The sequence below is a fragment of the Epargyreus clarus genome, unplaced genomic scaffold, assembly GCF_041222505.1.
Source record: "Epargyreus clarus isolate Ecla_fem2 unplaced genomic scaffold, WU_Ecla_fem_2.2 ptg000004l, whole genome shotgun sequence".
Classification (NCBI taxonomy): domain Eukaryota; kingdom Metazoa; phylum Arthropoda; class Insecta; order Lepidoptera; family Hesperiidae; genus Epargyreus; species Epargyreus clarus.
In genome coordinates, this window is record NW_027332212.1 from 6,349,270 (window position 1) to 6,362,167 (window position 12,898).

The 12,898-nt window shown below is 36.3% G+C and overlaps 1 protein-coding gene across 1 annotated transcript; it reads right to left on the reverse strand.

Moving 5' to 3' along the window:
• Positions 1–3,457: 3,457 nt before the first annotated feature.
• Positions 3,458–12,165, reverse strand: RpA-70 (replication protein A 70). Its single transcript, XM_073093035.1, has 11 exons — positions 11,944–12,165; positions 11,371–11,618; positions 9,632–9,883; positions 8,712–8,874; positions 8,095–8,299; positions 7,597–7,709; positions 7,113–7,184; positions 6,095–6,249; positions 5,405–5,663; positions 4,691–4,885; positions 3,458–3,767 (listed from the first exon to the last, which is right to left on the reverse strand). Exons 1-11 carry the CDS (start codon positions 11,974–11,976, stop codon positions 3,657–3,659), a joined length of 1,806 nt encoding a protein of 601 aa, XP_072949136.1. The 5' UTR covers positions 11,977–12,165; the 3' UTR covers positions 3,458–3,656.
• Between the last annotated feature and the right edge of the window lie 733 nt (positions 12,166–12,898).

The window sequence follows — 12,898 nt, forward strand, 5'->3', positions numbered from 1 at the left end:
TTTTTGTTTCGCTGCCTATCGGTAGTTCGGGTCGGGACCGTCAATACTGGGAAAACTTTATCTATTTATATAAATGAAAACTGTTCTTTGTAATATGAATTTAATGATTTTCAAATGATCATGTCGTTGAATGGTGTTGATGGGATGATTGAGCTTATTAAATCTCGTACGTAATGATGTAAAGTGGGATTAAAAAAAGTGTTAGTACTAAATTAAATTTGATCTGGACAGTATGACTGACCCTCACATTACCGTAAACTCAAACACACGAATCTATATTACTTCCTTGTTCATAATAATAACAGTTTTTGTTAAATATATGAACAGCAAATTTATAAATTATAAAAACACGAAATTAAAATAGAACAAGGTTTTCTTCACGACGGTTCCGCTCCCGCGTACCTCGAACGCAACCCGTTCCAAAGAGCGTAACATTATTATTTATTTGCATTTTTTCATGGGGGAAATCCTTTACATATGCCACCACCTGGGAATATGGAGATTTTGCCAGGTTTATACAGACTAAAGCCTGTGTTCTTTCAGAGAAGTGGCCACGCTGTGGCTTGCCGGGCCTTATCGGAGCTGGATATTATAGAAATAAGAAATTATTTTATAGAAAGGCAGAGAATCATTTCGCTTCTCTGTATTTAAAACGAATATACCCATTATTCTTAACAAACAGGTTTAACCAAGTAACTTATACTTAAATTAAATTTAGTTTCTGGTAAAAATGTGTTCGCAAACATAACTTAAGTGAAATTATTAAGTTTAGGATTTTAACGTCAAAAAATCGATTAACAACTTGCAAAAATTGTGAAATGATTCCATCAGTGTTTCTAGTGTGGGCGGGCATTGTGAAGGATGTTCCTCGCGATCGTGTTAGGTTCCTCCTCATTACGTTAAGCACGCCAGTGTTGTGGGAGACGCTTGCGCGGCGCTCGCGGCCCGCGGGCCGAGCGGGACAGAGCCGGGCAGGCTGTCCCGCTCGCACCCCCGCCTCGCGAGACGGACTCGTACTACGTTAAGTTAGTGTTAAGTGACCGAACGCCTCCGCGAGTGATGTCGACTCTATTGTAATATTGTATTTGTAACTACTGAGATAATCGAGGAATTAATTGTATCTTATCGAAGTTACCGACGGGACGCTCGATAGTGCGCATGTATTTTTGTCGATCCCCTTAATCGTCGTCGTTGTATATGTATCCGGATGGTGACGGGCCCTCGCGGGCCTCGTCCGTAGATTCTCGTGATGTTCCATTCGATGTAGATGTCGAATGGCTCCTTCGGAATTGAGAATTGCTTCTTGATGGACGCATATTTTCTTAGAATGTATTTGTATCGTATTTAAACTACTAAAATCTACAATTAATGTAACTGTAACTCGTATAAGTATAATATTAATGCTACAATTATTACGATTAAGGCATCTAATATATTATAGGAATGGTGGTATCAAAGAAATTGATATTTCCATTTGATTTTGCTAATTAATTTATCTTTTTCATAAGTGAAACCATTTTGAATAAATTTATTCAAATTTATATTCTCTTGGTTATGGCTTTAATTTCATATTTTTACACGTGTATTTAAGTTATAAATAATCCTTCATGTTGCGGTTTGGTTTCGTAATTTTTATGAACTTATTTGGTGCCGCACCGTGAAGGATGGCACTATCTACATTTAATTTTTGTGATAAAGTATAGGTATATGAATTTATTTTGACAATGTGTAAACGATGTGTACTAAGTAATTTATTTTAATATGCCGTTGTGGAGATAACTTTAAATGAAATTCGGCAGCTTTAATTTTTAAGAGATTTCTTGTCAATCGACGTTAATTATATTATTTTTGTGTACTACTTATCGCTAAATCGTAAAAAGAGTTAAGTCTTATTTATTTTTTTATTGCTGCTACAAAGCGTAGTGCTGAAACTAATTTTGATGAAATGAGGTTATACAGTATTATATTAGAATATTTTGGACATTTTAGGCTCTAAACAATGTTTGTTTGAATATTTATAAATGTGTACTCCATGATGTACTCGAATGTAACAGTATTTTAAAATAGATGTTATAAATAGGAATATCTAAAATTTGACCCAAAATAACATATCCAATATTTTTTCTATTGTACGGCAATAATTCTACAAACTCTTTTGAAATTGGTGCGATACGCATAATTATGTCTTGTACTATTGTAATGCATGTATTCCGATATTGAAGAATCTGAAAGTAACAGATTGTTGACGACGGTTGATACCAGACACCACCACCGGGTTTGCCTGTTTATTATATTTTAAAAAATTGCAGGGATATTGATCAGGTACACATATGACATTTTGGAACCTAGACACTCGGTAGTGTGTCAGCTGAGTTGTTATTAGTACAAGTGTTGGTATTGGTAAATATGCTTTCGCTCGGTTTCAAAAGAGTGACGCGTGTAGCAGCAATGTATGTGGTACCTCCTAAGCACATGCAATGTAATCACACTGCCATACATCTAAAGATCAAATTTTACTTGTCGAAGTAATTTTTATTATATTGTCGTTTTAAATTATTGTATTACCTTGTAAGTGTACAATTTTATAGAAGTTCCAATCTCTACATACATTACAATGGAATGTGTAGCTACTTGTTTTGTGCACCTTGATACCACTCGGGCAATCAGTTAGAGATTCTATTTTCAAATAATACAAATAGGTATGTGAAATGTCGGTTTCATGTTTTCGCTTCGAATTTTAAATGATAGATAGAAGTAATATTGATGTACAATAGATTTAGGATGTAAAATAGCTAACAGAGTCATATTTATTGCTTTGTCTATAGATTCAAATTCATATTTGTACAGTAAGCTGTTGAATGTAGATGTGAAATGTGGTTTAGTTTACAGATTCAATGTTACAATTTCTGCATGTAGACTTAGATTCATTGTGTGTATTTCAAATTCAAAATATGGTATATAATTATGTATAGGAAGCATTAACTTTGTTAAATAACTAATACATTTATTAGTAAGTAATGTTTGTCCACCTTATAGTATTAATTTGTTGTATGGCAGTTTGTATTCCAAAATTGTTACTGTGATTTGTAGTTAATACATGTTTTATTTGGCCTAAGTTGGAATAAGATACAGAATTTTCCATCGTAATAATAAAGATTTTAATATTTCATACTGTTTACAGTTGCCCGAGTGCGTATATATTTAAATGTCCATTTTATTAGCCAAATTACAAATCATATCAATGAGGTTGAATAAAGTAACTAGTGAACTAATGAGTAGTTTTATTTATTAATGGTATTGTATTCCTTTCACTTTATATTTGTATGTAATGTTGTTATTGGGGTATATGAAGTAGTCTTCGGTTTTCTTTTGATAATAGGGAGTCAAACATATATTGGTGGGTACCAAAGTATTGCCAAGAAAAACAAAAAATAATTCTATCACATTTATTATTATTTATTAATATTTAGAAATTGAGATAAACAATTCGCTGGGAATAACATAATTTTAAATTAACTTAATTTTATTTCCTTTAACAAGCACAAGTACAGTTAAACAACACTTGGCTTTAGACAAGACCTTGCTAATGACACTAACATTTTGATCACATTCTACTGAATACACAAAAATCTACTGAATACATATAAAGAATACACTTAAAAATCTATACCACTTAGGGCTTTTATGCTTTTGATTAACCTCGCATTGGCCTCTTTGTAATCAATCGGCTGAACATTCATAACTGTAGTCTTTAATCTTGTTTCATCCTGGAAATAGACAATAACTTTAGCATAAATTTGTTTATATCACGGCGTGCGTAAATGGACGTTTTACGCACGCTTCGCGTGCGCAAAACCCCCATTTCCGACCCCGTAATATAAAATTTTATACAACACGCGGACGAAAAATGTTTTTCTGACTCGTGTGATTGCAGTCCTCGCCTGCGGCTCGGCCTGCAAACTCACACTTGTCAGAAAAAAATTTTTCGTCCTCGTATTGTAATGTACTATTTTTTGAAGTTGAATTCAACGGAACAATTAAGTACATGTAAATTTTTATAAGGTCAACAAAATGATGTTTATTACTCCGGCATTGTCAGAAAGCATAGAATAATGATAAATTACATGCTTCGCCATCGAGACTGGTATGAAATATTAGAGCGAACAAAGTTAATATCGCTTACAAATTTGGAAAGTCGAAGTAGTTCAATGAAGAATTAAAAGGCATAATAACAACTATTAAGATTATTCTCCGGGAGGATTACATTATATCATGGTCTTCTGAACTCATGTCATTCTTTAACCAAGTAAAGAGCAGACTTGCAGGACAGTTATAAATAATAATAATAATCCTCATTGTACCCAGATGTAGAACATAAAATAAAAACATACAATTTAGGACGACACAAAAGGCGGTCTTATCGCTAAAACAGCTATTTCTTCCAGACAACCTTAGGGTGAGGAGTTAAAGAGGGTAAGAATTACAATAATAGGTAGGGTGGAAAGTAATTAAAATTATAACTACAAATATGTAAAATCAAGTGTTAATTAAGGTATAGCATATAGTAGAAGAAGAATAAATAAGTAAAAGGGAAATAATCTAATAATTAAATTTAGAAGCAAATTAAGAATCTTTGAATTTTTAAGGAAACTGGTCACCGCCATATTTTATTTGTAGCTGTAATACTCACATTGTAGTTCTCCATTTTAGTGCGGAACTTAAAGACGAACGTCTTGAATTTAATATCCTGGAACAAGGCTGCGTATGCGTTCTTGTCGTATTCGAACATGGCCCCGACCTCGGCGGCCGTGCGGCCCAGCATGGCCTCGGCGGCCTCGTTGAACGCGGTCACGCGCTGGTCGCCGGTGGGGTCGGATACGTTCGCCTATGAACAATGCCAAATATTATTCATGCTTATATGTTATGATATACGTATTATCACTTTTTAAAAATATTGACATCACACACAAGCCTGCAGTCCACCTGATGGTAGGTTGCAACTGACGTTTATTTACATCTGTAATCATCACCAGATAAATGTGGTCATGTTGTTGCGTCGCATGTACGTACGTACGCGTTCACAATGGGCCAAATGCCCATCTGAGAGGCTTCGCGCCCCTCCACGCTCGACCAACTGACGGTCGTCCGCTCTCTAGTGAACTCGAGCGACAGGTCTTCTCCGACCACCTGGAGGGCTGAAAATCTACACACGCAGCCTAGCACAGGGCGCGCGGCGAAGTCACGCCGCGGCATACGACCGGGACGACCGCGGCATATCGTACCAGATAAGACTATTAAAACGGAACACACCACTGCTTAACAATCCCGATAAGTTATAACTGAGTCTCACTGGCGAAACTTTAGCTTATAAAATACATACGACCTTGAGGATAACTCTACTCACCGCCAAGAGCAAGCGATACTTGAAGTTAGGGTACTCTCTATTGCACTTCTCGCAGCGGTACAGCCCGTTCTCCTGGTCGACGAGCTTCTTGTTGCACTGGTCGGAGGGGCAGGCCTTGTACACGGCGTTGTCGGGGTACGTGAAGGTGAGCGTGCCGAGCAGCGAGAAGTAGTCGCCCTTGTCGCCGGCGCCCAGCTGCCGCTCCTCCGCCTCGGCGAACGTCAGCCACTCGCCGCTGCCGCCCTGGTACCCGCCCGCCCTGCGCTCGACAATTATAAACGTGTTATAATAACAATAATATACTTTATTGCTTCAAATATACAATTTAAGAAAAAAGGGAAAAATTTTAAAAAAAAGCAAACAAAATTGTAGGCAAAAGGAGGTGACTCAGCATTTGCTGACACAGAATCAGAGTTCCGTGCAGCGCTGTTTTTCAGCCACATTCTTGTCCCACAGTTGTTAAGCGGGGATAAATGACCGCCGCCTTTTGCAATACATGTTCCACAGAATTTGCATTACAATTTATATTTATTTTCCATTTAATGTCAACTTAATAAATATAATAATATAGCGACACGGGGTTATGTGGGACTTTTACCGCACTAAAACCCCCCCGGTAGCCGTCCTCGGCGCTGCGTAAAGGACTCGCGGATCTCCAAAGGAACGCAACCGGAGTGAGCTCACACCAACCTGGCGGAGATGTTGACGACGTCCATGTCGGCGCCGCCGTTGTCGTACCAGCCGCGCAGGCGGTGCGCCTCGCCCACGTCCGGCTGCAGCCGCAGCATGCTGCTCGCGAGGCACGACAGCGACTTGCTGCCGTTGAACTCCGTCAGGCGGACACCCTGGTGCATTCATTTGTTATATCATTACTAGCTGACCCGGCAAACGTTGTGTTGCCATATAAAAAAAAAACTCCCATCGAGCGGTTTGAAAAATGATTACTAAAATGGCTATTAAAAAATAGCGGTTGGTGATAAAAGGGTAAAAATTTAGGGTTGTATGTATTTGTATACTAGTAGCGCCCGCGCTTTAAAAAAAAAGTTTTTAATGCAACATTATAGACAAACAAAAAAAAATGTACAAAAAAAAATGTTAAGGGTGAACAACCCTTATCACTTCGAATGATGACTAACTAATAAAATAATGTATTGTTTCTAAGATATATATTTTTTTTATTTTATTTGTACCATAATACAGCAGGACCCTCGTTAGAATATTCGACTATCATGGGTATATGCGGGTCGAGTATATAGGACGATAATATAAAATGTTAGGTCGAAATAGAATACCTTGAATTCACATTTATTTAATAGTATTTTAATAATTTTTGACTTCTTTATTATAAAACCTGACGTGACGAAAGCGTGCGTATCATTCGGAGGTCAAGATCGAACTGACTGTTAAAATAATGTGCTGCCCCGCACGTCTTCCGGGTTACGTCACGGTGACAAATGGCGTGATATTTGTAATGAGAGGGTACTCATAAAAAAAAACATTCCAGCGATATCACGATGATTTCTACGTGTCGTTAAATTTTATATAATATTTGTAAATTTGTAAACAGTCAAAAATGTTCATGTGTCGCATGTACACATTGATATATGCACTCTTATTTTTTCATTATTTTTCAATTAAATATGCCAAAAAATGTAAATGGCTAACATGCTTACATAATAACACGCTTTTTATAATTGTTATTACTTACCTTAACAGCTATAACAGGATTAGTGCTGCCATCAAACTTCTCTGCATCATTACCCCACAAAGTTAAGACAATCTGAAATGAATAGAAATCACAAATTGCAGTTTATGCATTATGCATTATTAATTGAAGGAAGCCATTAAATGACTGACGAATGAAACGGCTGACGATTCTGTTAGCCATTTAATGGCTGTCATGGTGTAATTTACGCGGAACAATGCCGACATGCGCAGTTAATTGGTGCAAAAACACGAAAGCAAAGAAAAAGTGCGGAGAAATGTCGTTTCATTCGTAAATGATCTAAAAACTACATTTTTTTAATATTTTTCAAACACGAAAATAGATGACAGTGACAATTTAAATTGTCAAAACTGGTTACATTTTCTTGTCAGGAAGGAGTTATCTTTACTAATATATGTAGAAAACAAACAAAAATAAATGACTAGACATTTATAATACTAGTGGGACTATAAAAAAGGTTGCTTACAGCTCCACCTGATGAGTCCACAAGTGTGACTTCCCTTTTTTTCAGCAATTTTCCCGTGCTCCTTGCTGTCAACTCTTGTAAATCTCCAGCTGATTTGCATACTCCAATTACATCTGGAATATTAAATGGCTAATAGTTATGTACTTTTAAACTTAAAAGGTTTCTAACATAGATTTTTGAATAAAATGACCACTAAAGCCCTGTAGTTATGTAGGGTACATTTTGTAACTCTTATAGTTAAACTGCCATAAAACCTGATTTTTTTGGCAAAGGTACAAGTTCCGGCTTTTTGAATAAATGGTATTTCGGTAGCCGGTGCTGAAAGATATAGTTTAACACATTACTTTCAACATTAAATTTCAACACTTTTATATTGTAATCACCTAAGCTGTCGATGGATACGTGTTTTATTACTGGCCTCTTATAATTCTTTTTTTTTAAATGGCGGACTAGGTACGCCAGGTACCATAAATACTGTCAAATGTAGTTTTATCTTACCGAGAATGGTATCAGGACTTTTATTTGCTATTTCGTTGATAGGTTGGAAGTCATAGTTAATGCTGGGAACTGATGATGCATCCTCCATGCATTCTGCAACTACTGTGTCTGCATTGAATGACATCTCATAGTCATTCTTCAGGTTCGTGAATTGCTTGTTTGCAGTTTTCAGCTGGCATCGGCTGATGTAGTATACTTTGTCAACCTGTATGTTGCACACAAAAATTTATGTAAAATATATTAAGTTTGTATGAGCCTGTTTACTTACAAATTTTTACAAACTTTATTTACAAAGTCAGTTAAAATATTTTATTATTGGATTAGAACACTGATCAGTATTGGAGGCCTGAGTGGCAGCTGATTAAGGAACAACTTCATTAAGGATTAAGGATCTTAAACTTACGCTATAAAACTATGGTTCATGCTATAGTAGCCACTGGTCAGTCTAAATAAATTTTAATATTGGTGAAATTTGAACAAACCTTATTTTTATTTAGAATTGACTAAGAAAGAATCATTTTTATGTTTATACGAATAAAATAGTGCAATATGAAACAAATGCCTAAAAGTGACTTTGATACTGGCTTGAGACATTTCTTATAATAAACCATATTCACCTCAATCATATCATAAAACTTGTCACACTCATTCTTGAATGCGGTTGCCCTTATTTCACCGCTCTCATCACACAAATCCATACTGAACAGCTTGCCTTCACCTCTAGCATTGCTCCAAGTCCGGATTGGCGTCTTATTCATAACTCTAGCTTTTATCACCCATCTGGTAGATAAACAATGCAAATTATTCTCATTGTCCATAAATACGAAACATACGATAATATGGTATATTCCGTGCCAAACTTCTAGTCCACTCTGAAGTTGTTGCATGCAGGAGTAGTCACACAGTCAATGCGGTCAAACACAACTACATGCATATACTCCGTAGCAATCGTAAGGACACACTAATGCAGCTATGTACCTGTGGGCGAGAGCAGGCAGTGGACAGTTGTGGGGGCGCCCCGCATTGTCTTAGTTCCCCGCTAATATCTACAATTTGCTGTTGTGACATGAATCGTATTTATACTCAGAGCAGATCAGAAGTTTGGCGCAGACTCTAAGAAAAAGTAATACAACTTAATAAGAACATTTAAAGGTAGAAGTTAGGTATTACAAAGATTGTGATATATGCAGAAAATAAGTTGTCAGAAGGGAAAGTGAGACTTGTATTGAAAAATATTTAATTGTTAATTGCAATATGATTAAGCATTATAAAGAAAGAATGAACTGATCTAACAGGCTATTCAAAATTGATCTAGAATTTAGATGTTTTCAGATTATAATAGTTAAACAGACATAATAGAGATAAGAATAGATATGCTAATAGTGATACAACACAAGTAACAATTCCATACTGTCACTGGAAAAGGTAAAAGTGTAACACACAAGGGAGCTTCGTTCCATGTTACATTTTTAGCCTCTCCAGTAACAATATTACGATTAACCTTTATTATTTAGATAATAATGCAATAATTACTCACTTGTTTTGATATGGGCTAAGACTAGCAATGGGGTGGGTCATTTGTGTGGATATGATGCTGCTGTTCAACCCTGATGCAGTGGAAGGGAGTGGAGTGGGCTTGGGTGGGGCAGGTGCAGCCGTGGGTCTCATGGGTGCTGGTGCTGATGTACTAGCCGCTGACTCCTCTGTCCAGTTCTGAGGGTTGCCCAGCTTCTTACCCACTTCGGCACCTGATGCCAAGACAGTCACATCCAAGATTATCATGACCCGCCTGGAAATACAGATTCAATTAAACATGTTAATAGGTCTACACTAGGATTCCCTGAATAGGGAATATGCATGTGATTTAGATTTGCTTGTTATTTTTTTCCTCGGTACATTACGGTCCTGAAATTACATCTAAACCATTATTTTTTCTTTATTTCGTGTTAAATTGTTTAAAACTTTAATCAAAAATCGTAAATTATGCGCGCGAAATTCAAATTTGCAAAACGCATTCCCATTGGTCGAATCGAAAAATGACGTCACATAGCGTGTGACGATGTTTATCGGCGTCGATATTCAAACTGTTTGAGAGAAAAATTGTTTTTGTCTATATTCCTACAGTGTTATTTATTACCTAGTGCGATTTTTCTACATAGTATTATTAGGAATAATCAAGAACAATGATTGAAAGTAGTTTTGTCAAAGCACAATCGGACTATTTACTTAAAATATGCAAAATGAATAAACTGGTTTTTATGCATAGGTCAATTCGGAAATATTTAACTGATCATAACTTATTATGTTAATATTCTTTTTTTTATAATATAGGAGTAGCAGACGAGCATACAGTCCGCCCATGGACATATGTAATCAACCCCAGATAGGATTAGATATTCCCACATAAGGTCGGCCACAGATGCGCCGCTACCCCTGAGAACTAAGCTGGAACGCCTCGGAAAAGTCTGTCTCCTACCACACCCTTCAAACCGGAACACAGCATCACCTAACACTGCTGTTATTAGGTAGAAATAGGTGTGGCGCTAGTGCCTCCGGAGTCGAACCACAAAGGGTTCTACCACCTTCAACCAATAACCTATCTTCACCTATCTTTATAATATTATAATAGATTATAATGCATTTTGTGTGTTTCAAATGATAGTATTTGTTGTAGAAGTCGATAAGTACCTAACGAAGTAGATGATCAATGCAATATTTTAAAATCATTTACCTAAAATTATTGTTTGTTACAGTAAATATAAATGTGAATGCGATTTTGGAGATACTATATCTGTTTCCTATAATCTTGCACCACATTTTTCGTATTTTCGCATCTTTTGCAAAAGAAAAAACACTATATACTGTATTTATAGTAGTGGTTTTGCACAATAACTCTTGGATATATTTAAAAAGTGGTTATTTAGCCTTTCCCATGATGTAAATAGCGATGAAACCTGAAAACGTTTAATAATACCTTTATGTGCATACAGTTATCATCAATATTAATACAAATCACGCTACGTGACGTCATTCAAAGAGCGCGTAAAATGGCGGCGTTCAAATGTGTCAAATTTTATTGATACTTTAAATAATTTTTAAAAAAATATTTCAATCACTAATAAAATTGTTTATATTTTTTACTATGTTAAAACGATGTGCTAAGTGGTTTAAAATAATAAAATAAAAATGTGCATATTCCCTATTGTAGATGCCATAGACATACAACAGTTATGTACAGTAGAGTAGCTCATTTGCTACTACATAAAAAAATCTTACTTTTCTCCTCTCCCAACATTTTTCAGCAGCGATGTGACAAAGCGATCGATCTGGACCACTGAGTTATCAGATAGCTCTCCTGTAATGAGCTTATCATTGAGCTGTGTCGCAAGCATGGCGAAGCTGTGGGAATGTTTCCCATCTGATACTAGTAATCTGAATCTCTCGTTCGCCCCACTGCCCTGTATCTTCTTATTTCCCAAAATTTGCATTACCGGTTTGTCGTAGTGTCCGCCATTCATAATCACCTACGGAATTAATAATTTAATCTAGATAGTCTAAAGATAGACAAAGAAATATAAGGATCGAAATAATAATCTCTTTCTGAGAAATCAATAAAAAATAAGACGTACGTACAGTACTAGTCATACTGGAGGATTTGTTTATAAAAATAAACGCCATTTACCGGCTTTAATAATATTTTTTCTTTCAATACGTTATGAACATTCGATAGTAAATATAAGAGATTTCATAAAAAGCATAACAGAAATTTTCATAAATACATATTTAAAATACAATTTGTTAAATTCATGGCGTAATACGTATAAAACAAGTCACGACATGCTTACTTACCTCCAAGGATCCCTCTGATAATCTGTAAGACATTGTGAAATATTTCACTAACGTAACAGAATAATATGTCCCACAATCTACAGAGTTGTATTAACAATAGTCAAACAGCACACGATTAAATCAATCTATTAATTATGAAAAAAGCCAAAACATGAGTATTGATTAGTTATAAGTGAGTGACCGGCGAGTGAATTACTTGAAGTGTCATGTTTGTTACTTGCCAGTTGTCAGTTAAAGTTTGCCGCGAAAAATCATTAAAATAAACATTTCAGCACACGTTAGACGTAAGAGCCCACAGAACACCTAAACCTAGTCTGTGTAAAACCGATGACTTTCCACACCTTGGTTTCATGGAAATAGTTTAAAAAAAAATGTCGAAAATCTATCCGATATTTACGGTTCTAGTCTCAGAACAATACTACAATAGAGATGAGGCGTATATACTGGAACAGGTTCAGGGACTAGGTATTTTACCGGACTAGGTCGGACCTAGTCCAAGAATAAGTACCTAGTAATTTATGGGACTAGGTGGAATAGGTTCAGGGACTAGGTAGTTTCCCGGACTAGGTAGTTTCTCGGACTAGGTATTTTACCGGACTAGGTCGGACCTAGTCCAAGAATAAGTACCTAGTATTTTATGGGACTAGGTGGAATAGGTTCAGGGACTAGGTAGTTTTTGGACTAGGTACTTTAGGTATATCGGACTAGGTGGTATATCGGACTAGGTAATTTATCGGATTAGGTAGTTTACTGGACTAGGGAGTCTATCGGACTAGGTAGTTTATCGGATTTGTTTCCGACAGGGGTCCCGTTTTTTTTTTGCTCGTCGCGCCGGCTGGCTCATGAAAAAAAACGGTTCCCTTTTTTTTTTGCTCGTCGCGCCATTTCATGGACACGTTTAAGGCATAAACGAACTAGCTTCCTAGTCCAAGAATAAGTACCTAATCCACACCAA

What these genes read in the sequence shown, in the direction of transcription:
- RpA-70 (XM_073093035.1), bottom strand. Translation starts at nt 11,976, where the DNA reads ATGTCTTACAGATTATCAGAGGGATCCTTGGAG. An exon ending in TATCAGAGGGATCCTTGGAG is followed by an intron (nt 11,619 to 11,943) that starts GTAAGTAAGCAT and finishes TTAATTCCGTAG; the next exon opens with GTGATTATGAATGGCGGACA. An exon ending in AGTTTTATGATATGATTGAG is followed by an intron (nt 8,300 to 8,711) that starts GTGAATATGGTT and finishes TGCAACATACAG; the next exon opens with GTTGACAAAGTATACTACAT.